Source organism: Balaenoptera ricei, chromosome 2, assembly GCF_028023285.1.
Source record: "Balaenoptera ricei isolate mBalRic1 chromosome 2, mBalRic1.hap2, whole genome shotgun sequence".
Taxonomy (NCBI): Eukaryota; Metazoa; Chordata; class Mammalia; order Artiodactyla; family Balaenopteridae; genus Balaenoptera; species Balaenoptera ricei.
Genome location: NC_082640.1, coordinates 160422755 through 160448364, shown reverse-complemented (window position 1 = coordinate 160448364; position 25610 = coordinate 160422755). Strand labels below are relative to the sequence as shown.

Genomic DNA, 25610 nt, shown 5'->3' with positions numbered 1-25610 from the left:
TTGTTGAGTAAATCAATATAAAATGACCATCAAATTATGTGAGCAATTATCTGATTTATAAAAAGATGCAACAAATTTTAAAATGACACAAAATATAATTTTCAAAACAACATTAAAAAGTGAGTGTATTTAACCATACTCAGCTCATTACAGAGCAAATGGGTGAGTGGAATAATAATTCATGCTATAGCATGTTTAATGAACTGGCAAAAGAGAAAGTTGGTTGAAGGAAGGCAGAGGAAATTTGTCTTTTAAGAATTAGAACCGAGGGGCTCCATAATCATCTGGCATCCGCTCAATGTTGTACCTGATCAGAACAAAAAATTAACACTGGTAAGAAATGTGGCTCCAGAATCCACCTTAAAAACCCATCCTTTACTGATTATATCACTCTCACCTCCTGTTGTGAATCCTTTTTGTCAGTGGGAACTAAATTTTAAAGGCCTATCATAATGAATGATTTACAGCAAAATGCTGACTATATTATATTTATTCTTCAAAGTGAGAAAGTTAAGTTGGGGAGCCAGGCACTGAGTCCAGGTAAGTCCAAGGCCCTCACCCATATTCTTCCCATTCTGTTGTGTTTGTCCCAGGATAAAAGCTGGCCAATAATATCTGAGGACTGACATAGGAATATCCAAGAAGGATAAAAAAGCAGCTTTTGTTTGTTTGTTTGTTTTAGCTTAAAACAGTGGTCATTTATTATTTAGTACAATTGTGAGGGCTGATTAGGCGGTTTTGTTGTTGGCCTCCCTGGACTCACTCACAGACCTGCCAACAGCTGGGGGCCCAGCTGGCACTGGGTGTCCACAGCTTTTGTTTTTTTAATAAATTTTTAGTTTCCCAGATGAGGTGCTAATCACATGCACTAGGTTTCAAAAAAATATTTCTAGCCAAAAAGATTAGCTTGATTTAAATTACTGCTTTGTATTTAAGGCCACACATCTCCCTATTTCTTCTAGTGATCTTATTGTAACAGTGTGAATGTCTGCCTCATTCCTAAATCCTAGCTCTATCTTTTGCCTTTGCTCTTGTTACTTTGCCTCATTTCTTCAAATAGAACTATGTAAACATTTGATACATCAATCTCTTTCAAATCCTTCTATAACTTGACCTCATTTTTAATTGATAGCAATTACATACTTTTAATCACTTCCCTAAGAGAAAGTTCTCACCTATGGTTAGAAATGTACATGATGGGAACTCCAGGGATCTTCCGGATTCTTCGCTTAAGGTCCCGGTCAACTGTGGCCACAATGTAACACTTGTGCTGGAAGAGACCCACTGGGTGTTCACATAGAGCTCATTCAGTGATACTGGATACAACCACTGGCTAGTCTGAAGAACTATTCATTTTCACAGTAAATAGGAAAGGAAAGGCTAAACCAATTTGTTGAGTAGCTACTATGATCTAGGAGCTCAAATTTATAAGCTGCCTGGGCTGAATGTAGCTCTAAGAATCTTGAGGGGGAGAAGATAGAAAAACTATTTAAAAGCTGCAAATTGTTTTTTGTCTTATAAGTGGAAAGGATTTTCATATCTGGGACAGACAATTCCCTGGTTTTGGGAAAACGCCCTTAGAGACTCTACACAAAGGCAGAGTAAGTGCCTTAGATCCGAGGGCACAACTTTTGCCGTCTGTGGCATCTCTGGGGCTGACCTACTCTGAGGCCTCCTAGCAGTGGAGGTAGGCTGCCTCCTTGGCCCTAAAGCCAGAATAGGAGGATCTCCAGGACAAGTCTGAGTCAAACAGCTCTGAAAGCACTAACATTTAGCTACCAGTTTGGAACTAATTTGTATTGTACTTTACTTCCATCCTACCCAAATCTCTCACTGAGTTTTATAAAGAGTTGCAGATTGGTGTCAGCCATGCTGTGGGAAGTTAAGGGAAATGCCAGCCCCACCCATGGGATGAAGTGGCTAAAGGGATGGCAGTGTGGTCAGTAGATGAAGATGATTTTCCTCAGCAGAGAGAGGCTCTTTAAGGGCAATCAGTAGCAGAAGTTCTTGTAGTGTTTGACAAGGAAGCCAGAACACAAGAATCAAAAACCTACTTATTCTAGGGTATGTGTGAAACAGCATCCTGGGAGACTTAGATGTAACAAAATTCCTACACAGGGAGTAAATGGAACCTTACTTTAGATTCACAGGGAGGTGGAATCTGATATATTATTATGTCTATACTTACTCACTTAAACCATCTTATAGAGAAGATCTGTGGAATAAAGAATCAGTAAATGCTCCAAATTACACACCCAATAAATGCAAGTGCTAAGATTTGAAATCCTCCCTAAGCCAGTGATCTTTCCATTATGGTTATAGTATATACTTCCAATCCATTTTCTCAAGTAAATTAGGACACCTACACTTCCCATGAAGGGATTCTATATAATAATTTTTATCATTTATATTCCTAGATACTTTACATGAACATTCAGGAAATAACAGTTTATCTTTTTTTTTAATAGCACAAAGTACATATTAAAAAATGATGATACCTGAGTTACTCTTTGCACTAAGCAGTCATCTGCATAGGTTCCTTTGTGTGTGCATGGTAATCGTTCAAATCTTGAATCCTTGGCAATCCTATATGGTTATAAAAGTGGATTAATGAAAACAGTCAAGCAATTGAATAACTTTATGACTCTCAATCAGTGAAATAAGAGTAATGTGATCTGTCTGGAGATTTTAAGACACCCCTCTCCTCCTGGAGCTTATCTTCTAATTGAAAGACAATTTAGAGAGAAGGGAATTAAAGCTTACTGACCGACAGCTGCTGTGCCTTACATCATGTACATGTCACAAAACTGAATTATTATATTTCCATTTTACAGATAAAGAAGCAGATTCAGAGAGCTTGATTAATTTGTTCAAAGCTACACAGCTGGGAAAAGTCAGGATTCAAAACCAAATCAATTTTAACCTAACCATTTTACTTTTAGAAAGTTGTCTTACACACATGTACAAGAATATAGGCACAAGGATGTCACTACTACACAGTTTATAAGAGTGGAAAACTGGAGATAATCTGATTATCCATCAGCAAGGTAAAAGTTAAATACATTTTGGTACCCCTATCCTATTTTAAAAAATGAGGTAGAGTTGTATGTACCAATGTGGAAGGACATATAATAAATTGTTAAATAAACAAAGCAGACCATATATATATGTGTGTGTATATACACACACACACACATACACACACACATATGTAACATAAAAAGAAATCATATTCATTAATGTCTTCACTGGTCTCAACAGAAAGGTCTTTAGTACTGGGAATGTGATAAGCTTATGATTTTCCAAAACTCTGGTTTTTCACTTGAAAGCTCAATTTTTATCATTGGTAACTAACAGAGTAAGTTGTTTTCCTTGAAGTGACAGGTTCATTGCATTAATCTTTGAGAAAACACCTGCTAAATACCAAAGTCTGAAAAATCAGTGTTTGCCAGTTGTTCTTCACATAAAAATGATATTTCATGAAAAAGAAGCTGGTTCAGCTCACAACTCAAGCACACAAATGCTTTTCATAGAGACAACGTTCATCCTTTGGTATGTTTTTCTTCTTCTTCCAGTTTTATTGAGATACAATTGACATACAGTACTGTGTAAGTTTAAGGTATACAGCATAATGATTTAACTTACATACATCATGAAATGATTACCACAGAAAGGTTACTGAGCATCCATCAGTAGAAATGCTTTATGTGTACTTCACATGTCACCACACAGAATACTGATGTGTACTGCAGGGTTGAGATTTAACAAAGTTAATGAATTTTATTGCTCTATTAAGCATATTCTTAAGTGACTGGAATTTTTTTTCAACTGCCAGTGGGTGGTAGTGAAGAATACAAAACCTAGTAGCATTAGTTGGGCCCACTGCCTTGATTTGTACTAAGGCACTGACTGGCTTTTTTGCATTCAGTGCAAATGTCAGCACAGTGACAAAGGCAACATCTTGGTATTATTATGAAAACAGTTTTGCAAACTCCCTGCAGTGGTCTCTAGGACTCCTGGGGTGGGGCAGGGTTCCATGAACCACACTTTGGGAACCACTGCTGTAAACTCAAGGGCACTTTCTAGAATAAACTCAAAACTTCTTTAGGTAAACTCAAAGTGCTTTACGTGTGAGATTCTGAAGAAGATAACTAGATAACAAACTAACAGAAAAACACTTTCTATTTGAAAATCTAGAGGAACTTAAATGGAGGCCCATGAGACCAATATGACTAAGTAACTTAGTTCAAGAAGCTTCAGCTTGAAAACCTCTAACCTTCCAATGTTTGCTTTCTTAATTATAAATAGTTAACTAGTTTTGTATGATTTTTATTTAAACTAACCAGACAAGAAATCTTTGGATAGCAAACAGTTGAAGGAGGGTCAAAACAATCTTCATTACACCAATCTAGAACAAATCTGGACCAGGTCCTTCCTACCTTAGAGCCACTCGATACTTCTGCCCCAATTTCTCAATTTCAGCCATTACGCAGTCAGTTATACAAGGGATACCTGTTAGGAAAAAAAAATTAGTAACAGAACTTGTGAAGGAACTGATTTAACTCTCTCTGAATTATATCCTGTTGAGAGTACGTACATATGTATGTATGTATGTATGTATGTATGTATGTATGTATGTATATGTATTTACTGTCTGCCGTGCCACACGGTTTGAGGGATCTTAGTTCCCTGACCAGGGATCAAACCGAGGCCCCCAACAGTGGAAGCGCAGAGTCCTAACCATTGGACCACCAGGGAATTCCCCTGTTAAGAATCTTTGAAATGACAGCAAAATAAGCACAGTACAGTGAACAATAAGAACTAGAGAAGAATAAAATCCCTATCTATAAAGAAACTAGGGAACTGGGCCAACCTCACATCACAGATTCCATAAAGTATCTGTCATAAACATAACTGGGGAAAAAAATTGAGCTGGATCCCTGTCATTGTTTATATATTAAAATAAATTCTAGATGGAAAAAAATTGAAATGTGAATCAAAATATTTAAATGTGAACCAAAAGAAACCATGAAATTAACCAGAGAATATAAATTTGATCACATAAAAATATAAAACTTCTGTTTGACAACTATCAAACAAAAAGTCATACTAAAGTAAAATAAAAATAAACTGGGAAAAATATTTCTACACATTTGTCAAAGGGTAAATTTTCTTAATATACAAAGAGCTTTATAATAATAGCTTGGAAGCACTGAAATTGAAGCTGTGATTAAAAATCTTCCAACAAATAAAGGCCCAGGACCAGACGGCTTCACAGGCGAATTCTATCAAACATTTACAAAAGAGCTAACACATATCCTTCTCAAACTCTTCCAAAATATAGCAGACGGAGGAACACTCCCAAACTCATTCTACGAGGCCACCATCACCCTGACACCAAAACCAGACAAAGATGTCACAAAAAAAGAAAACTACAGGCAAGTATCACTGATGAACATAGATGCAAAAATCCTCAACAAGATACTAGCAAACAGATTCCAACAGCACATTAAAAGGATCATACACTATGATCAAGTGGGGTTTATCCCAGGAATGCAAGGACTTTTCAATATATGTAAATCAATCAATGTGATATATCATATTAACAAACTGAAGAATAAAAACCATATGATAAGCTTACTAGAGGCAGAAAAAGCTTTCAAAAAATTCAACACCCATTTATGATAAAAACTCTCCAGGAAGTAGGCATAGAGGGAACCTACCTCAACATAATAAAGGCCATATCATGACAAACCCACAGCCAACATCGTTCTCAATGGTGAAAAACTGAAACCATTTCCTCTAAGATCAGGAACAAGACAAGGTTGCCCACTCTCACCACTATTATTCAACATAGTTTTGGAAGTTTTAGCCACAGCAATCAGAGAAGAAAAAGAAATAAAAGGAATCCAAATTGTAAAAGAAGAAGTAAAACTGTCATTGTTTGCAGATGACATGACACTATACATAGAGAATCCTAAAGATGCTATCAGAAAACTACTAGAGCTAATCAATGAATTTGGTGAAGTAGCAGGATACAAAATTAATGCACAGAAATCTCTTGCATTCCTATACACTAATGATGAAAAATCTGAAACAGAAATTAAGGGAAACACTCCCATTTACCATTGCAACAAAAAGAATAAAATACCTAGGAATAAACCTAAGGAGACAAAAGACCTGTATGCAGAAAACTATAAGACACTGAGGAAAGAAATTAAAGACAACACAAACAGATGGAGAGATACACCATGTTCTTGGATTGGAAGAATCAACATTGTGAAAATGACGCTACTACCCAAAGTAATCTACAGATTCAATGCAATCCCTATCAAACTACCAATGGCATTTTTCACAGAAATAGAACAAAAAATTTCACAGTTTGTATGGAAACACAAAAGACCCTGAATAGCCAAAGCAATCTTGAGAAAGAAAAATGGAGTTGGAGGAATCAGGTTCCCTGACTTCAGGCTATACTACAAAGCTACAGTAATCAAGACAGTACGGTACCGGCACAAAAACAGAAATATAGATCAATGGAACAGGATAGAAAGCCCAGAGATAAACCCACGCACATATGGTCATCTTATCTTTGATAAAAGAGGCAAGAATATACAATGGAGAAAAGACAGCCTCTTCAATAAGTGGTGCTGGGAAAACTGGACAGCTACATGTAAAAGAATGAAATTAGAACACTCCCTAACACCATACACAAAAATAAACTCCAGATGGATTAAAGACCTAAATGTAAGATCAGACACTATAAAACTCTTAGAGGAAAACATAGGAAGCACACTTTGACATAAATCACAGCAAGATCCTTTTTGACCCACCTCCTAGAGAAATGGAAATAAAAGCAAAAATAAACAAATGGGACCTAAAGAAACTTAAAAGCTTTTGTACAGCAAAAGGAAAGCATAAACAAGACGAAAAGACAACCCTCAGAATGGGAGAAAATATTTGCAAATGAAACAACTGACAAAGGATTAATCTCCAAAATATACAAGCAGCTCATGCAGCTCAATATCAAAAAAACAAACAACCCAATCCAAAAATGGGCAGAAGACCTAAACAGACATTTCTCCAAAGAAGATATAGATTGCCAACAAACACGTGAAAGGATGCTCAACATCACTAATCACTAGAGAAATGCAAATCAAAACTACAATGCGGTATCACCTCACACCAGTCAGAATGGCCATCATCAAAAAATCTAGAAACAATAAATGCTGGAGAGGGTGTGGAGAAAAGGGAACCCTCTTGCACTGTTGGTGGGAACGTAAATTGATACAGCCACTATGGAGAAAAGTATGGAGTTTCCTTAAAAAACTAAAAATAGAACTACCATATGACTCAGCAATCCCACTACTGGGCATATACCCTGAAAAAACTATAATTCAAAAAGAGTCATGTACCACAATGTTCATTGCAGCACTATTTACAATAGCCAGGACATGGAAGCAACCTAAGTATCCATCAACAGATGAATGGATAAAGAAGATGTGGCACATATATACAATGGAATATTACTCAGCCATAAGAAGAAATGAAATTGAGTTATTCGTAGTGAGGTGGATGGACCTAGAGTCTGTCATACAGAGTGAAGTAAGTTAGAAAGAGGAAAACAAATACTGTATGCTAACACATATATATGGAATCTAAAAAAAATAAAATAAAATGGTTCTGATGAACCTGGGGCAGGACAGGAATAAAGACGCAGATGTAGAGAACAGACTTGAGGACACGGGGAGGGGGAATGGTAAGCTGGGACGAAGTGGGAGAGTAGCATGGACATCCATACACTACCAAATGTAAAATAGATAGCTAGTGGGAAGCAGCCGCATAGCACAGGGAGATCAGCTCGGTGCTTTGTGACCACCTAGAGGGGTGGGATAGGGAGGGCGGGAGGGTGACACAAGAGGGAAGAGATACGGGGATATATGTATATGTATAAGCTGATTCACCTTGTTATACAGCAGAAACTATCACATTTTAAAGCAATTACATTCCAATAAAGATGTTAAAAAAAGTAATAGCTTGGAATTATGTGTTATTTGCCAGACACTGTGCTAAGCACAAGGATTATCTCATTTAATCTTAAGAACAATTCCTATCAAGTAGCATTGTTATTATTATTCCCATTTTATAGATGAGGAACCTGAAGTACAATGAAGTAACTAGACAGCAAAAGGTGAAGCCAAGGTTTGAACTGAGACTGTTAGGATTCAGAGTGGGTTCTTAACCACCAGGCTACATTTCAGTTCATAGAAGAAGACATACAAATGGTCAATCAACAGAAAAATGCTCAATTTCACTCCTAGTTAAAGAGATATAAATTGAGACAAGATTACACTTTCTACCTATTAGGATGGCAAAAATTAAACAGATGAAAACACCCAATATTTGAAGAAATAGGTATCCTCACATCGTAAGTAGGTGTATGAATTTGTATAACTATTTGAGGGCAATTTTGCAATACCTATTAAAATTAAAAAATATGTACTCCCTTGATATTGCAATACGGCTTCTAGAAAATGTATTCAAAAGAAATATTTGAGAGACACATTCACAAAGATATTCACTACAGCTTTGTTTATAATAGGGTAAAAACTGGAAATAATCCAAATGTCTAGTCTTTAAAAACGACATATTTAGGGCTTCCCTGGTGGCGCAGTGGTTGAGAATCTGCCTGCTAATGCAGGGGACACGGGTTCGAGCCCTGGTCTGGGAAGATCCCACATGCCGCGGAGCGGCTGGGCCCGTGAGCCACAATTACTGAGCCTGCGCGTCTGGAGCCTGTGCTCCACAACAAGAGAGGCCGCGATAGTGAGAGGCCCGCCCACCGCGATAAAGAGTGGCCCCCGCTTGCCACAACGGGAGAAAGCCCTCGCACAGAAACAAAGACCCAACACAGCCATAAATAAATAAATAAATAAAAATTTAAAACAAACAAACAAACAAAAAACCCGACATATTTAAACAATAGAATACTTGTAGTGGGGTGGGGGAGGAATGGACTGGGAGTTTGGGGTTAGTAGATGCAAACTATTACATAGGGAATGGATAAACAAGGTCCTTCCCTGTAGAGCACAGGGAACTATATTCAATATCCTGGGATAAACCATAATGGAAAAGAATATAAAAAATAATGTATATATGTGTATAACTGAGTCACTTTGCTGTACAGAAGAAATCAACATGACATTGTAAATCAACTATACTTCAACAAAAAAAATAAAGAATACTATAACTTAAAAAAAGAATAAGGCCCATCTATATATATTGGCACAGAAAAATGTTCAAGATGTATTTGTTCAACCTAAAAAGCAAGGAGAAATAGATAACTAAGATGTGATCTATCCATACAATGCCATACAATGGAATATTATTTGGTAGCAAAAAGAAACGATATACTGATACATGCTTTAACATGAATGACCCTTGAGAACATTACACTAAAATGAAAGAGGACCAAAAATATGTGACCCCATTTTAACGAAATGTCCAAAATAGGCAAATCTAGATATAGAGAAAGCAAATTAATGGTTGCCTATGTAGGGCACGGTGGGGCGGGGGGTTGGGGGGAATAGGAAGGGTTGGGGAATGATGGCTAAGGAGCTCAGTTTCTTTTCACGTAATGAAAATGTTCTAAAATTGACTATGAATACACTAAAAGCCACTGAATCATATATTTTATTTATTTATTTTTTTGTGGGATTTTAGTTCCCCGACCAGGGATTGAACCTGGGCCCTCGGCAGTGATAGCGCAGAGTCCTAACCATTGGACCACCAGGGGATTCCCTGACTCATATATCTTTACCCCACAGAAACTGTATATGAATTTTTAAAAGCTGCCCCTTTCTGAGGAAAGGCATTATAGGGAGCTTTCATTTTCTTTATGCTAGATTTTCTTTTACAAATACATTAACACTCTTGAAAGCAAACAAAGTTAAGAAATCTTAAACTAAAATACAATGCCCAGAAGAAAAAGCAGTTGTAAAATGGAGGAAAGAAGAAGTCAGGAAGAGCAGACAGTCATGGAATCAGAGGGCAATACACGCCTTAAAAGGATCAATTTCAGTGCCATGTAGCACTGAAGCAAGGGCTGCATCGGGAGCAGGGAAGCGGGCTCAGGAAGATCACTACAAAGAACACAGGAAGATCACTACAAAGAGGACTCATGGGCAGAAAAGAAAGCTCATGGGTAGCTAACCATCCTCCTTTGTTGGAATATCAAATGCAAGGGATCAGGAGCTATGAAAAGGTCAAAGGGGCATCTCCAAGGCAAGAGGAAGATAAAGGCCTTCTTTTATGAATAAAGGCAAGTGAAGAACGATTAAATAAGCAGAGCTTAAAACAGTTAAGGAATCTCCTAGGTAACTGAATTTGTACTGTAGTAGAATGTTTCTTCAGACTTTGCTTTGAGGTATTAGGTTACACAGAAAGTGGTATTTTCCTTAATAAGCTTGTTTTTGGAAAAGGCACCATGAGAAGATTGAGCTGTATGCATTATAGCTATACTCTATGGTATCCATATCTGCAGAAAAACCTAACTACAGGACTAAAGCTATCCTAAACAATCATCTTTTTTTCTTTTTTTTTCTGGCCACACTACACGCTTGTGGGATCTTGGTTCCCTGACCAGGGACTGAACCCGCGCCCTCAGCAGTAGAGTGAAAAGTGCCGAGTCCTAACCATTGGACTGCCACGGAATTCCCCTAATCAATAACCATTTAGATAATAGTGGCAGAGCTATAGCGTCAGGGAAGCAATTCACCTCCAAGGGGCCATGCTTGAATCCTCCATCTATTTCATTTATAAATAGGTCACAGCATTCCTGGAGAAGCAGGAACGCCATGGGAATACAAGAAGTCTACCAAGATTAGTGTCTTCCCTCATACAGGCCACCCTAGTCCACTTTTACAGGCATGGTAGTGCTCCAACTTCAGACTACTCTTTATTATTTCTAGGAGACTTTTAAAAAAATTAAAGTATTACATGTACATAGCTTAAAAAAATACGAAAAGGACTATATGAAAAAATAACCATCCCCTGATCTTTTCCCACCCCACCAACTCTGATCCTTAGAGATGACTATTTTAATTCATTGGCTGTTTTTCTCACTTGGTGGTTACCTTTATAACTTGATTAATAATAAACTTATGCAGTTACTTTTTTTTTTTAGGAAGATAATCAAAGATATTTATTGCAACATTGGTTATGTTAATGTATATTTTTTAGATTTTTTTCATCCTAGTGCATCCAAGTTTTGAAATGCTTGAAGCTGGACAAAGGTCTTCGTAGCATGTATTAACATGCAAAGGTGTTCATGATACATTACTCAGTGAAAATAAAACAGGTGGCGAAAAAGCATGCATAGTATAATTCCAATTATGTTTAAAAGTAAATCTACATTTTTATTAATTGTAAAAGGTTGGAAGGTAATACCCAAACTATTAACAGTGATTATTTCTGGGAAGTAAAATTACGGCCTGATGGGGGGAGAACTTTTGCCTATTCTTTTTACGTTCTGTATTGCTTAATTTTTTGTTTTTCTGTTTTTTAAATATGTATTTATTTATTTATTTATTTATCTAGTTGCACTGTCTTAGCTGCAACAGGCGGGCTCCTTAGTTGTAGCTTGCTGGCTCCTTAGTTGTGTCATGTGGGCTTCTTAGTTGCTGCAGGCAGGCTTCTTAGTTGCTGCAGGCAGGCTCCTTAGTTGCAGCACGTGGGATCCTTAGTTGTAGCATGCAAACTCTTAGTTGCAGCACGCATGTGGGATCTAGTTCCCTGACCAGGGATCAAACCCAGGCCCCTGCATTGTGAGCACGGGGTCTTAACCACTGTGCCACCAGGGAAGTCCCTGTATTGTTTAGTTTTAATGTACATGTTACTATTATAATTTACATAATTTAAACACATGTTAAATCATTTTTGACTCACCACTTTCTGTAAAACAAAGTCTAAACTCCTTAGCTTTTTACTTAAAACACTCAACAATTTGTCTCCAAACCACTTTTGCCAATCTTTAAGAAATGTTTGAGGACAGAATTGAGTTTCACCTTCACTCTCCTACTTATACTCCCTTAAGCCCAACTATTCTCACCAAATTTGCTCTCCTGTTTTCAACCTTTGGGACTGTCCTTTCCTTTGCTTGGAATGCTCTCCCTCCTTCTCTCTATTCACTAAAATCCAACCAAGCTATGAAGCTCAGATCAAGTAGCACTCACCCTCTCTTGAATTCCTATATTATATAATATAATATCTGATACTCAAGAAGTGATCATTATCGAATGAAGAGATGAATCTTCAAGTTTCTGTTTAGTTTTCTCATTTGTAAAATGGGGACATACTACTCATCATATTAGGTTATTGTGAGGATTATGATAATTATGAAAAGCACTTAACACAACACCAGAACATAGTAATTCATAGTTCAAAACAGCTGGCATTATGATTATCTTTTTTTCATCTATTGACATCTCCTCTCTCCATCTAGATGGTCAAATCCTGGATGACAGAAACAGCACACCATATATTCTAGCATCCTTCTTTAAACTCTGTGTAGTAGAGCCACTTCATATTTATTGTTAATGGTGACAATGAAGATTATGAAAGAAATATACCACTAACTTTCAAAGAAATAACAAATCACTTAGTTTGGAAAATACTATGACTTCATGGTACCAAGAATAACATATTAACATGGAATTATAATAGTAAAACATTACTGAGATGAAATATACAAATAAAACAATATGTTCTTTCTTCAGTGAAATCACAGAAAATAGGATAGGTCATTCCTAGAATTCTATTTTCAAAAACGTAGTCAATACTTACAAGATGCCAGACAATAGTAGGGAATTATTTACGGAAAACACCAGACGAATTTGGTTTAATATCTTGTTGGCAGATAACACATCATGCTTCTACAGAAGCTCCATGTGTTCTAGAATTTTGATGTAATAGGATTTTACATACTGTCATAAAACTAGAATGTTCTACTGCAAAGACATAGCAGGAATGACCAAGTCTTGTTATGTTTAGTTCCTCACATTGTTCCCGTTCCAAAATCACTGCTACATTACAGCCTTCAAATTTCAGTCAATTTACTGGCAGCTTGATTGGATCAGTTTCTGTTCCCACTTAATCCCACCTGACTGATATGATCTGGGTGGCATGGCACAGTGCCATTGAAACAACTGGAGTCACCTGACACAGTACATTACCCTAGAACAATAAAGTCAGATTGTTATTTTATCTTTGGAGGCCTAAAAATTATTTTTCTGAGCATGGCTTCTTGTTTAGTTTGTGTGTCTGCTCAGTACTTTATAGTTAAACCGACTTTGTCCCTCATCAGTGTGTAACTCTGTGTCCAGTAATTCAGGAAGTCAAAGTGTGAATCATTTAAATAAGATACATAGATGCCTTAAATATTTTATTTAAACTTAAAACTTGGGGGGAGGGATAAATTGGGAGATTGAGATTGACATAAACACTCTACTGTACATAAAATAGATAACTAATAAGGACCTACTGTGTAGCACAGGGAACTCAATACTCCATAATGGCCTATATGGGAAAAGAATCTAAATAAGAGTGGATATATGTACATGTATAACTGATTCACTCTGCTGTATACCTGAAACCAACACAACACTATAAGTCAACCACACCCCAACAAAAATTCTAAAAAAACCTTAAAACTTATATGTGTAACTAGTTCAGCATCTTTTTTTGAAGTATAATTGCTCTACAATGGTGTGCTAGTTTCTGATTTATAACAAAGTGAATCAGCTATACATATACACATATCCCCATATATCCTCCCTCTTGCGTCTCCCTCCCACCCTCCTTATCCCACCCCTCTAGGTGGGCACAAAGCACCGAGCTGATCTCCCTGTGCTATACGGCTGCTTCCCACTAGCTATCTATTTTACATTTGGCAGTGTACATATGTCCATGCCACTCTCTCACTTCATCCCAGCTTACCCTTCCCCCTCCCCGTGTCCTCAAGTCCATTCTCTACATCTGCGTCTTTATTCCTGTCCTGCCCCTAGGTTCTTCAGACCATTTTATTTTTTTTAGATTCCATATATATGTGTTAGCCTATGGTATTTGTTTTTCTCTTTCTTACTTCACTCTGTATGACAGACTCTAGGTCCATCCACCTCACTACGAATAACTCAATTTCGTTTCGTTTTATGGCTGAGTAATATTCCATTGTATATATGTGCCACATCTTCTTTATCCATTCATCTATTGATAGACACTTAGGTTGCTTCCATATCCTGGCTATTTTAAATAGAGCTGCAATGAACACTGTGGTACATGACTCTTTTTGAATTATGGTTTTCTCAGGGTACATGCCCAGTAGTGAGATTGCTAGGTCATATGGTAGTTCTATTTTTAGTTTTATAAGGAACCTCCATACTGTTCTCCATAGTGGCTGTATCCATTTACATTCCCACCAACAGTGCAAGAGGGTTCCCTTTTCTCCACACCCTCTCCAGCATTTATTGTTTCTAGATTTTTTGATGATGGCCATTCTGACTGGTGTGAGGTGATAGCTCATTGTAGTTTTGATTTGCGTTTCTCTAGTGATTAGTGATGTTGAGCATCCTTTCACGTGTTTGTTGGCAATCTGTATATCTTCTTTGGAGAAATGTCTATTTAGGTCTTCTGCCCATTTTTTGATTGGGTTGTTTGTTTTTTTGATATTGAGCTGCATGAGCTGCTTGTATATTTTGGAGATTAATCCTTTGTCGTTGCTTATTTGCAAATATTTTCTCCCATTCTGAGGGTTGTCTTTTCGTCTTGTTTATGCTTTCCTTTGCTGTGCAAAAGCTTTTAAGTTTCATTAGGTCCCATTTGTTTATTTTTGTTTTTATTTCCATTTCTCTAGGAGGTGGGTCAAAAAGGATCTTGCTGTGATTTATGTCGTAGTGTGTTCTGCCTATGTTTTCCTCTAAGAGTTTTACAGTGTGCAGTTACTTTTTATATTTATTAATTCTAGGCATTTAAAGAATTTACGTCTCTTACTCATCACACATCCCTTATCCCATCTTCCCAATTTTATTTTTAAAATTTTTTAAATATTTAAATATTCATTTATTTATGGCTGCATTGGGTCTTTGTTGCTGTGCACGGGCTTTCTCTAGTCGTGGCAAGCGGGGGCTTCTCTCCGTTGCGGTGCACGGGTTTCTCATTGTGGTGGCTTCTCTTGCTGTGGAGCACTGGCTATAGGCGCATAGGCTTCAGTATCTGTGGCACACCAGCTCAGTAGTTGTGGCTTGCGGGCTGTAGAGCGCAGGCTCAGTACTTGTGGCGCACGGGCTTAGTTGCTCTGCGGCACGTGGGATCCTTCCGGACAAGGGTTCAAACCCATGTCCCCTGCATTGGCAGGCGGATTCTCAGCCACTGCGCCACCAGGGAAGTCCCTCCCATCTTGCTAATTTTAATAAACCAATAAACAACATTCACATTACTGACATTCTGTAAATGTTCATTATATAGTATCTTTTAAATATTAAAGATGGAGGTGCACAGTTTTTCCTTTGATTCCAATCATTTATTCTTTACAGCCAAGTTAAAGTCTAATTTTCATTTGTACCTTTAACTAGATGACTGGAAAATATATGAATATAAAGCCACCACAAACGCAACAGGTCTCACTATTAGGAAGTTATTTCCTTGTACTTGGCCTAAATTTTTTTTTCCTCCTCATGGTAGGAAGAGAAGATCATCTGAAGGAGAAGACACCCAGACACACAAGGGAAATCTATTAATGGTAAATTGCATACCTACGTGCAAATAAACTACCTCAGATCCTTTGTGGTACAAATAAACATCACACTGAATAAACTTAAGAATAGTTGACCATCATCATGGTCTGTGATTGTAAATGGCAAAATGTCTTATTTAGCTTTTCCACATTGGAGTGGAATGGAGGATGTTTCCTACCTAATGTAAATAAATAAATAAATAAATAAATAGTGAGAAGTGAAATAAATTTTCATTTATCCAGAATTTTAAAATCCAAAATCCTAAAACAGAAAATTCCCCACCGATTTTTTTTCTAAATTGATATCTATAATGATGGTCAAAGCATGCTAAGTGTTTTATGAATTGTGAAAGTTTAATTATTCCCAGTCAAGTTTGCATTATATTTCTGTTTTTTATAAACGTCTTTTTTATTTTAACATTTTTTGGCATATTTCTTTTCAGTCCTTTTTTTAAAAAAAGATATTTATTTATTTATTTATTTGGCTGCATTGGGTCTTAGTTACAGCATGTGGGGTCTTCGTTGTGGCCTGTGGGATCTTTAGTTGAGGCATGTGGTATCTTTTAGTTGCGGCATGTGAACTCTTTAGTTGCGGCACGCAGGCTCTTAGTTGCAGCGTGCAGGAACTAGTTTCCTGACCAGGGATTGAACCTAGGCCCCCTGCATTGTGAGGGCGCAGAGTCTTAACCACTGGACCACCAGGGAAGTCCCTGCATTATACTTCAATTCACTGAAAATGGTCATTGCTATGGTGAGCAAATTAAATAGCCAGCAATTCAGTTAAACTAGAACCCCATTCCCCTCTTTTCATGTATTTGGATAAGTATGATTATTCTGTACAAATGTCACAGAAATGGAAAGGTCTGATACTCACACTTGGCATACAGACAGTCCATCATTGACTGCACTAAATCCAGTTTGGCTTTAATGGAAAAGTTGATAAAGTTGGTATCGACCAGGATGTGGTAAGGTGGGCCCAGCTGTGTGTTATATTGGAAGAATAAGCAGGAAGGGTGTTGGGGGCTGAAAGAAAAAGAAACAAAACACAAAGTAATGTCTACACTGATATTTGGTATTAACAAAAAAAAGAAGTCTCTGCTTGGAACAGTTTGCTCCTTTTTCCTTTCATTGGAAATAAATCCTAATAAATCCTGTGATGATATATCCATCACCAATCTAGAGCAAATAAGAAAAATAAGAAAAATGTGATGAGGTTTCATAAAGTTAAGTGTATTTATTTAAAAGGAATGAACTTTATCCTGAAAATATGCCCTTACTACTTTTTGGTGACACATTCTCTCTTTTATGAAATGCTGGTATGTTAAAACAATGGCAATTATTTCTTTTGAAAGATTCTTGGCAAAGAAAAAAAAATGATCCTAGATTTAATCCCCAGTATTTTAGGGAAAATTTTACTGCTCCATGAAGTCCAAAAACCTTCAAACCATTAGAAGTGGTATATACTCATCAATAACACTTTCATTTGCATAGCTTCATTTGTACAGTTGTGCCAGACCGACAAATGACTGAGCAAATCAGTTCAGGGAAAGCCTGAATTTCTATGAGGTCTACAGTTTTAGAATCTTTCTTCTAGTTTTAAAGGAAAACTTGAAATTTTTGATTACTCACACTTCTCTTTCCTTGAGTGCACTGGGATCTTTCTTTTCTTTCTTCTTCGGTTTTAATCTATCCTTTTCCTTACTAGGAAAAAAAGTAAATTCAATGTAGGGGAGAAGAAAAAACCATAGCAGTTATAACCTCATGAAAATTAAAAGTTTCTTCTTCTTTTTTTTTTTGTCTACAAAGGAAATTCTACTTTGTGACTTCATTATATTAATATCAGCATACACTTTTTGAGCACGAATAACTGTGTGGGAAGTAGCCTGGAATTAACACAATTAATCAGTAAAACATAATTAAAATTTAAAACCATTAGCTAATGATCCATAAAAATTGTTAATGGATAAATAAATGTTGGTTAGATTATTATTTCTTTCTTAGTCAGAAGCTCTCCTATCAAGGATCAAAATCCACTTCCAAGCAGTGGGTAAATAGGCTGACATTTATCTTCTAAAGACTGAGATGCTTCAACAGCAGGAGGAAAAGGGTTCCCCTACATGTCTCTTAAAAAGCGCTAAAATGTGACAATATATATACAAAATTTAACTTTAACTAGAAACAGAATATTATTAGTGGGGCAAATTTCCTTAAAATTACATAATAAATACATACTAAAGGCCAAGAATACAATTTAATAACAAATGAAGGCTCTAACGACCACTCACTCCTTGGTTCTGAGGCTCTGAAACACAATGAAGTCTAGTCCTTATTTAATAACTCAGTCCATTGTTCACTGAAGCAGGCAAGCTGTTTAGTTCCTCCTTATAATAGGGAATATCATTCTACTCTCTTCTTCCACAGTCATAAATCTTCTTATAAGATTTATAAAGTGGAGACATCTATGTATTTTCCCATTTTTTCTTTCAAAAATACTTGAATTGTCAGGTGCTGGTACAGCCATGGTCTCTGACCTCACCGCCTTTCAAAAATTATAACAAACCTTTTTTCCTGGGGAATGTAGCAGTGTAATGGCAAGAATATAGAGATAATCCTACCTACCTCACAGAACTGTTAGGAGGCTTAAATGCGATATGGCAGATACAGTATATAAAAACGGTGGTACAAATTGAACACTTAGATGTTGAATTCCCATCCCATTCACCAGTGTACTTGCTCATCAGCTAAGTGCTATACTTTATTACCCTATACTATATAAATCCAAGACACAATAATATCAAAACTAAACACAAAACAACAACAAAAACTTTTACTACTTATCCCCTCGTGACTTCTACATCTCCGGGCAGTCTATGAACCCAGTTGATTCCAGACACTCACAGCCTCTGATCTCTGAGACTAAGCATTCGCTTCATGGTCGCATACTTCCGTGTTTTCTTTTGTTTCCCCTTAAAACAAAAATTTTACAGTTAAAAGAGTTGGAAATACATTGCATCTTCTTGAGTTCCTTTTCTTTTGTCCACACCCCTCTTCCCTCAAATACGCAACTCTTCTTATTCTAGCTGCCTCAACCCAGCGCTCTCCCCACTCGCTAGAGCATAACAGGCACCACTCCAGGCAGTTTAAAAGCTAAGATCAGAATGAAAATAAGCAAGGGGAATGTTGTGGAAATTTGGCCAATGGCTACTCCCTCAATCTCTGTCCCAAACGTGGTCTAACAATGCCCCTTCTCGGACCCTCGTCTCTCACCATGTTCACGCCGCACTGCTGTTTCTTCCGGAATCACCAGCAGCGCGACACTTTTGCGTCAGCCGTATAGCGCTTCCGGCAAAGGATAGCCCGGAAGCGGAAGCCGTTTTGGGAAACGGAAAAGCCGCAAGCCGGTTCCCGTCCAAGGCCGGGTTTTGTACTGGGTTCTCTTGGGGAGGGTCGAGGGACGGTTTTCTGCTGGTGCTGCAGTCGCCTCCCAAGGTAGCAGAGCTGGGACTTCGCCGTGCTGCATCCCCTGCTCGGGTAATGTTTCTCTCTCGCATCTGTGCAGCACGGGGCAGAGCCCAGAGGACCTGCCCGCACTAGAGTTCCAGAGAGAGGTAGGACAAGGGTAGGGGGGACGAAATTCTGGGTTGCCCAGTAGCTCGGGGAAACACATTCTCCTCATCCTTCAGCGCTGGGGCATCAGGTCTTTATCATGCTACTCGGAGGCTCTGGTTCCTACTTGGTTCTCCCAGCCGGCATTGTGCCTGGTGTAGCCAGGTGGACGATCCTCATGATTCTCCCCCGAGTGATTACCGTGTATTCATCTCGGTGAAGCGAGGGATGGAGCAGCGTTTGAGGGCCTTCTTTAGATTGTCTCTAGAAAATTGAGGCATAAGTTTGTATATGTTACTAGTTACCAAGCCAGGAAAATGTTGGGAAATAATTAACATGTATTGTGAAGGCTTGGTGTGTCATCTCTAATGGAAAAGGTAGAGTTTTTGAGAACAAAAAGGGAAAGATAGCTTCCATTTTTTGAGTACCTCCTAGGTACTCTGGTGGTTCTTAACCTTTCGGAGATCCATGGAATATTCTTTAACAAATGGGTACACATACAACATTTGTCATACAATTATGAGACTCGTGGACTCTGAAGCCCATCCGTGAACCCTCTAGGTATCTGCGCTTAAAGTTAAGAACCCCGATCTTACATATTGTATTTGGCACTTTAATTATATTACCTTCTTTGACCTTCACAATAACTTCAGTACCCTCTTTTTACATTGGGGAAGCTGAGGCTCAGACTTTGTTCAGGGGTTTGTTTGGGTCTGTTTGATTCCAAAGTCTGTACTTATTGCACAAAGCTGTCCTAGTGTTTGAAATCCAAAAAGGTTATGAGGTTAAAAAAAAAAACAACTGACCATTGCAGCATAAGCCTTACTATGAAATATAGGGTATTAACATGAAATTTGGAGTCTGACTGATGGAATTAAAAATCCCTGTTCTGCCTCTTACTAGTTGTATGTAATTGGGTGATTTTATCTGTGCTTCAGATTCTTTACCTGTAAAATGAATAGTATCTGTCTTACAGGGATGTAATCAAGACTAAATTAGTTGAAGTATGAAGTTCCTAGCACGACTAAACCCTATTAAAGTGTTTTCTGTTATTGTTGTGTGTCTTCTGTCAGAGTATGCCAATTGTGTATTTTAATATAGTTGCTCAATTTGGAACTTGAATGTGTTAATAACCTCAAAAACTTTATTACATTTTCAGTTCTTGAAAAGCTCAATTGCAGGGTGATTTCTTGTGTTGATTTGAGTAGACAGTTTTCTTCCTACTTCTGCTTTCCCTTTTAGGCATGCATGCATTTAGATAGCTTTGTAGGGCACATATCTGACTTTGTAGGCTCTGAATTTTTGATATGGAAATAATTTTATTATGGAAGCATCTACAGATACTGTATGTGCCTCTTGCTTTACCCCATTTGTCGTTACTAGAAGTTCCTAATCTTTCGGGAACAGCCTTTCTGCCAAGCTGTCATGGTGATATGATAGCCACCACTTTTTCGACGCATTAGAACCTCTTGGTGATTAGGCAATAAGCTTCTTTTTTTTTTTTTTTAAGTTTATTTATTTTATTTATTTATTTTTGGCTGTGTTGGGTCTTCGTTGCTGGGCGCGGGCTTTCTCTAGTTGCGACGAGTGGGGGCTACTCTCCTTTGCGGTGAGCGGGGATCTCATTGCGGTGGCTTCTCTTGTTGCGGAACATGGACTCTAGGTGCACGGGCTTCAGTAGTTGTGGCACGTGGGCTCAGTAGTTGTGGCTCGCGGGCTCTAGAGCGCAGGCTCAGTAGTTGTGGCGCACGGGCTTCGTTGCTCCGCGGCATGTAGGATCTTCCCGGACCAGGGCTCGAACCCGTGTCCCCTGCATTGGCAGGCGGATTCTTAACCACTGCGCCACCAAGGAAGCCCAATAAGCTTCTTAAGTAAACATGATTGGTGTGTTTATTTTGAACATTTGGAGACTGATTAGTGTTATATATAGGTTCAGAGGGAAAATTGCATATAATTAAATAGTCATTTGCATTTAAATTCAGGCATTGACAGAAAAACACTCTCTTGGTAATGTGTACCCTGAATTTTGGAATTCACGAACAATAATACATTTAAAAAAAAAAACAAGCAGTTTGTAATATCTATTCTGAGACTTTTCTGATTTCCTTGATTGTTAAAACTTGATAGGGAGCTAAATTAGTGTAGGAACACCATGGGGGATGAGACCATACTTAGAAAAATATGTTTTGTTGCATTGTAATTTTGTTGCAATCTGAGATTCTTATGGTCTAAGATTAAAGTACTCAGATATTCTATAGCATATTTTGATGGTGATGGGAGAGGGAGATGGTGTTGCTTTGTGTTGGGTGGGAGCAGAAAGTAACTGCTTTTGATTACATACTTGTGAGAAAAAGAAATAATTTTAGTCCTTCTCAGTAGTCAAGAGGTTGTTTTGTACTTTTCTGCAGTCTTGAAGAGAAAGAATTGTTCAAGGCAGTCGACCCACAGTTTGAACACATAATTGGGCTTGGACTTCATTCCATTCACTAATTGGTCTAACTTACTAATGTTAAGTTGTTAACAAATTTCTATATAAAATTTTGGATGATGAAAGATTCCAACATCTTGTATTTCAGTGTTAGAAAGTTAGAGGTAGATTCACTTTTGTGGCCATTAAGAGAAAAATAAATTCACAGATATTTTCTTCCTTTTCAAGTTACAGTTTTTACACTTATTTTTATGTCTCATGTGATACGAGTTTTTCTCCCAGCAAATGTTAGTTGCTGTTAGTTATTTTTCAGTTAGCTTGACTGCCTCTAAATATGGTAGCATGATATGTGTACAGCATTCCCTACTCCTAAGGTATCGATATTGAATTGGTTCGTAAGGATACCTCAGAAGTACATTACCGCTGCATGTTCATTCATTCAGAAGGCATTTATTGGGGGCCCATTCTGCTACAGGCAATGTGCTGGTTACTCTTAAAAAGTTCAGGCCTGTATTGGAGAAAGACTTGTGAACAGATAAATTATGGTAGGTGGTTGAACAGGTATGCAAATTTAAATATTTTAGAGGAATTATTCTACTTGTTCATCTTTCTGGTAGTGGTTCAGGGCAGAGTAGTGTTGTGTAATATTTATTTAACAGTGTAACATACCATATAACAGATCAAATTTTATGACCTTAATGGATTCTAGTAAATCAATTTACCTTTTAAATGACTTTCGTCATTAAATAGCTTAGGTGTACATTTTAGTTATCTTTCTTTGGTTTCTTTGCTTTTTGAAGGGTTTATGAATGTTTAGCCTTCACTAATATTCTTTTGTATAGTAGTTTCCAAAGTTTTGAGGTTGTTTAACCTTATTGCAGTGTGTGGGTATGTGTGAGCATGCCTGAGAATTGATATGGTGTTATGTCACCATGCCATTTTCCTGAAGGGACTCTTGAAGCCTGTACTACAAATTGTGGTTTAATAGAAAGAGGTGAGTATCGTTTAGATATTAGAAACCAAACAGTTATGGTAGCTATATGTCTTGTCATTTAGCCTGAATTGGAAACAGTACCATATGATTTTAATATGAATTTTTGTTACCTTGAATAGTTGAGGAATTGGTATCATGTTTTTCAGAGCTTTTAGCTGAAGCATTCATTTCAGTGCAGTTTGCCTGTTGGTGTTGAGATGCTAATTATCAACATCTGTTCATTGTATTTTTAAAAATTAATTAATTAATTACTTTATTTTTGGCTGCGTTGGGTCTTCGTTGCTGCGCGTGGACTTTCTCTAGTTGCCGTGAGTGGGGGCTGCTCTTCGTTGCGGTGCACGGGCTTCTCATTGCGGTGGCTTCTCTTGTTGCGAAGCATGGGCTCTAGGCACGCGGGCTTCAGTAGTTGTGGCACGTGGACTCAGTAGTTGTGGCTCGCAGGCTCTAAAGCACAGACTCAGTAGTTGTGGCACATGGGCTTAGTTGCTCCGTGGCATGTGGGATCTTCCCGCACCAGGGCTTGAACCTGTGTCCTCTGCATTGGCAGGCGGATTCTTAACCACTGTGCCACCAAGGAAGTCCTGTTCATTGTATTTTTTAAAATACTAACAATAAATTTTAAAAAATTATTTATTTGTCTGTTTGTTTACTTATTTATTTGGCTGTGCTGGGTCTTTAGTTGCGGCACACGGGGTCTTTTGACTGCTGCAAACTCAGTTGCGGCATCTGGTTCCCACTAGTTGTGGGATCTAGTTCCCTGACCAGGGATCTAACCCGGGTCCCCACATTGGGAGCATGGAGTCTTAGCCACTAGACCACCAGGGAAGTCCCACAATAAATTTTATTAAAAGATTGAATGGTTTACTAATGATTTTGAGATCCCTTCCTGCTTAGGTACTCTAAGATCTTATACAATATCCCTGTGTAGTTTCTACTTTCTCTTCCCAAGGCATATCCATCTATTTTTATCCTTTAACTAATGCTAGTTCCTTTTGGACTAGCCTTAAAGACAAAGTGAAATAAAACACTTTAAAAAGCATTTAAATTACATTTCTGTTTTGAAAAATTGGGATTGGTTTAAGTAGATGACCTGTCTTTATGCTTCTGTATGTCTGCAAGGCCATCTGATTCCACTAGAACGATACAAGGAACATGAATTTGGTACCCCACATAACCCACCCAACAGACACTAAGCCCACTACTCATAGAAACCTACTAGCCATACTTAATTCTCTGTCTTTTTTTGGTGCTTGTATAAGCTCCCATGTCCACCCCAAGAACTTTGACAAAGCAAGAGAAAACACAAGTGCTAGTAAAAGTAATTACATAGTAAAAGTTGCTTTTACATTTTAAAGTTCCTTAAATGCTAGCATACTGTGGATATACAAGTGCAGAGGATTCTTTTGGTTGATCTCCCCACCTCCCTACCCCTGGCATCCATTTCCTCCTTCCTCCTAACAGATTTTTTTCCATGTATTCACTTTCCTCCCTTGCAGCCACGTGCTTCAGGGAAAGCCAACCACATCTTCACGCCAAAGGATGGGGCTGGTTGGCTAAGAATAATTCCATCCGTCTTTACCAGTCTCTAATTTAGGAAAGAAAATGTAATTCAATCTTGGTCAATGATGTGAGAGATTAAGTTTGCTGTAAGCTTCTGGAAAAGTCCTTCCTATGCTTTCATTGTATTTTCTATTCATTATTCTTTTTGATCAGAGATCAGGTAAAGATAATCTAAGAATATACAAAATACATTTTCTGTTGTGTCCCTTTGTTTTTATCCAGAGATCCAGCCCAGGTTATTTTAAACCCCTGTCTTGTCCACTTAGGGAAGTTTAACTCCAAGGATACCCCTTGGTGTATGTGGTGAAACTGTTAGGAAAACAGTTAAAACCTCCCAAGTGTGATCTAGTTTTTCATATCTTGGTGAAGAAGGAAACCCAGCTGGGCTGCATAAATGGTTTATATCCGTAGAAAAGAAACGAAAAGATTTTGAAAAAACGTTTTAACCAAGCATTACCTAAACTAGGGCAGTGACTTGGGAGGCATGATCAGAATCCTAAGGGAGAGTGAGAATGTAAAGTGGGGAACCATATGTACTTTTTTTTAAAAACCAGATTTTATGTTGGAATAATTTTAAGTTCATAGAAAAAGATGCAAAATAGTACAGCAAGTTCCTGTATACCTTTCACTCAGATCTCTCCCTAATGTTAACGTCTTACATAATCGTGGTACATTTTGTCACATCTAAGAAATTAACATTGGTATGACATTGGACTACAGACTTTATTTAGATTTCATAAAGTTTTCCACTAATATCCTTTTTCTGTTCCAGGATACCACACTGCATTTAGATCACGTGTAATTTTGATAAATTAGGGTTTCCAGTGAGCTTTTTCTGTGCCATGTACGTGGTCCAATAATCCCCTCTGACCAGTGCTGAGGACCGAAAGTCACTGACCATGAGAATAAACAATACCACATAGGTAGTGTTTTGTAGCCTTTGATTCCCAGAGCACTGTCAACTCAGTGGGAGAGTTGGCTTTGCTCCCAGGAGGGTGGTGTGAAGTTTCCTGAGAAGCTTAAGAGCTGTTCCTGATTGAGGGTCCCTTCCCAGCCTCCACTAACACTGTGTGTTCACCTCATAGATTTTACTATATGGAACTATCACCAATTATTTACTTGTCTGTCTTCTTTACTAGTTTGTTTCTAAGGGGTCAGGGACTATCTTATTTTGGAATCCTAAGCATCCAACATATTGCTTGGCATGTAATAGGTTCTTTTTTTTTATTATTATT

At 37.8% G+C, this 25610-nt stretch overlaps 2 protein-coding genes and 1 non-coding gene across 8 annotated transcripts in view; 1 reads left to right on the top strand and 2 right to left on the bottom strand.

Moving 5' to 3' along the window:
• Positions 1 to 34: 34 nt before the first annotated feature.
• FCF1 (FCF1 rRNA-processing protein) lies at positions 35 to 19111 on the bottom strand. Of its 2 annotated transcripts, none has more exons than XM_059915785.1 (8): positions 19055 to 19111; positions 18686 to 18753; positions 17417 to 17488; positions 16662 to 16810; positions 4440 to 4512; positions 2499 to 2586; positions 1176 to 1284; positions 35 to 307 (listed from the first exon to the last, which is right to left on the bottom strand). In XM_059915785.1, the coding sequence occupies exons 1-8, from the start codon at positions 19055 to 19057 to the stop codon at positions 252 to 254; spliced, it is 618 nt and encodes a 205-aa protein (XP_059771768.1). In that variant the 5' UTR covers positions 19058 to 19111; the 3' UTR covers positions 35 to 251. The 2 variants fall into 2 exon arrangements, with proteins under 2 accessions (XP_059771768.1, XP_059771769.1); XM_059915786.1 differs by having other exon boundaries at positions 1176 to 1270.
• TRNAD-AUC (transfer RNA aspartic acid (anticodon AUC)) lies at positions 9724 to 9797 on the bottom strand. Its single transcript has one exon. It is a non-coding gene; the product is annotated as a tRNA-Asp (tRNA).
• A 51-nt stretch (positions 19112 to 19162) lies between the features above and the next one.
• The window catches only part of AREL1 (apoptosis resistant E3 ubiquitin protein ligase 1), a 47846-nt gene continuing 41398 nt past the window's right edge, over positions 19163 to 25610 (top strand). For 4 of the 5 annotated variants that reach the window (XM_059914663.1, XM_059914668.1, XM_059914669.1 and 1 more), the window contains exon 1: positions 19163 to 19395. The gene's annotated coding sequence lies outside the window, so the exon portion shown is untranslated. The remainder of the gene's footprint in view (positions 19396 to 25610) is intronic. The other variant, XM_059914664.1, reaches the window with a different exon arrangement.

Excerpts from the sequence above, each read along its gene's own strand:
- FCF1 (XM_059915785.1), bottom strand. Across the intron at positions 17,489-18,685 it reads AGTCTCAGAGATCAGAGGCT|TAAGGAAAAGGATAGATTAA; the intron begins GTGAGTGTCTGG and ends TTTTTTTCCTAG. Across the intron at positions 308-1,175 it reads ATGTACATTTCTAACCATAG|GTACAACATTGAGCGGATGC; the intron begins GTGAGAACTTTC and ends TGTTCTGATCAG.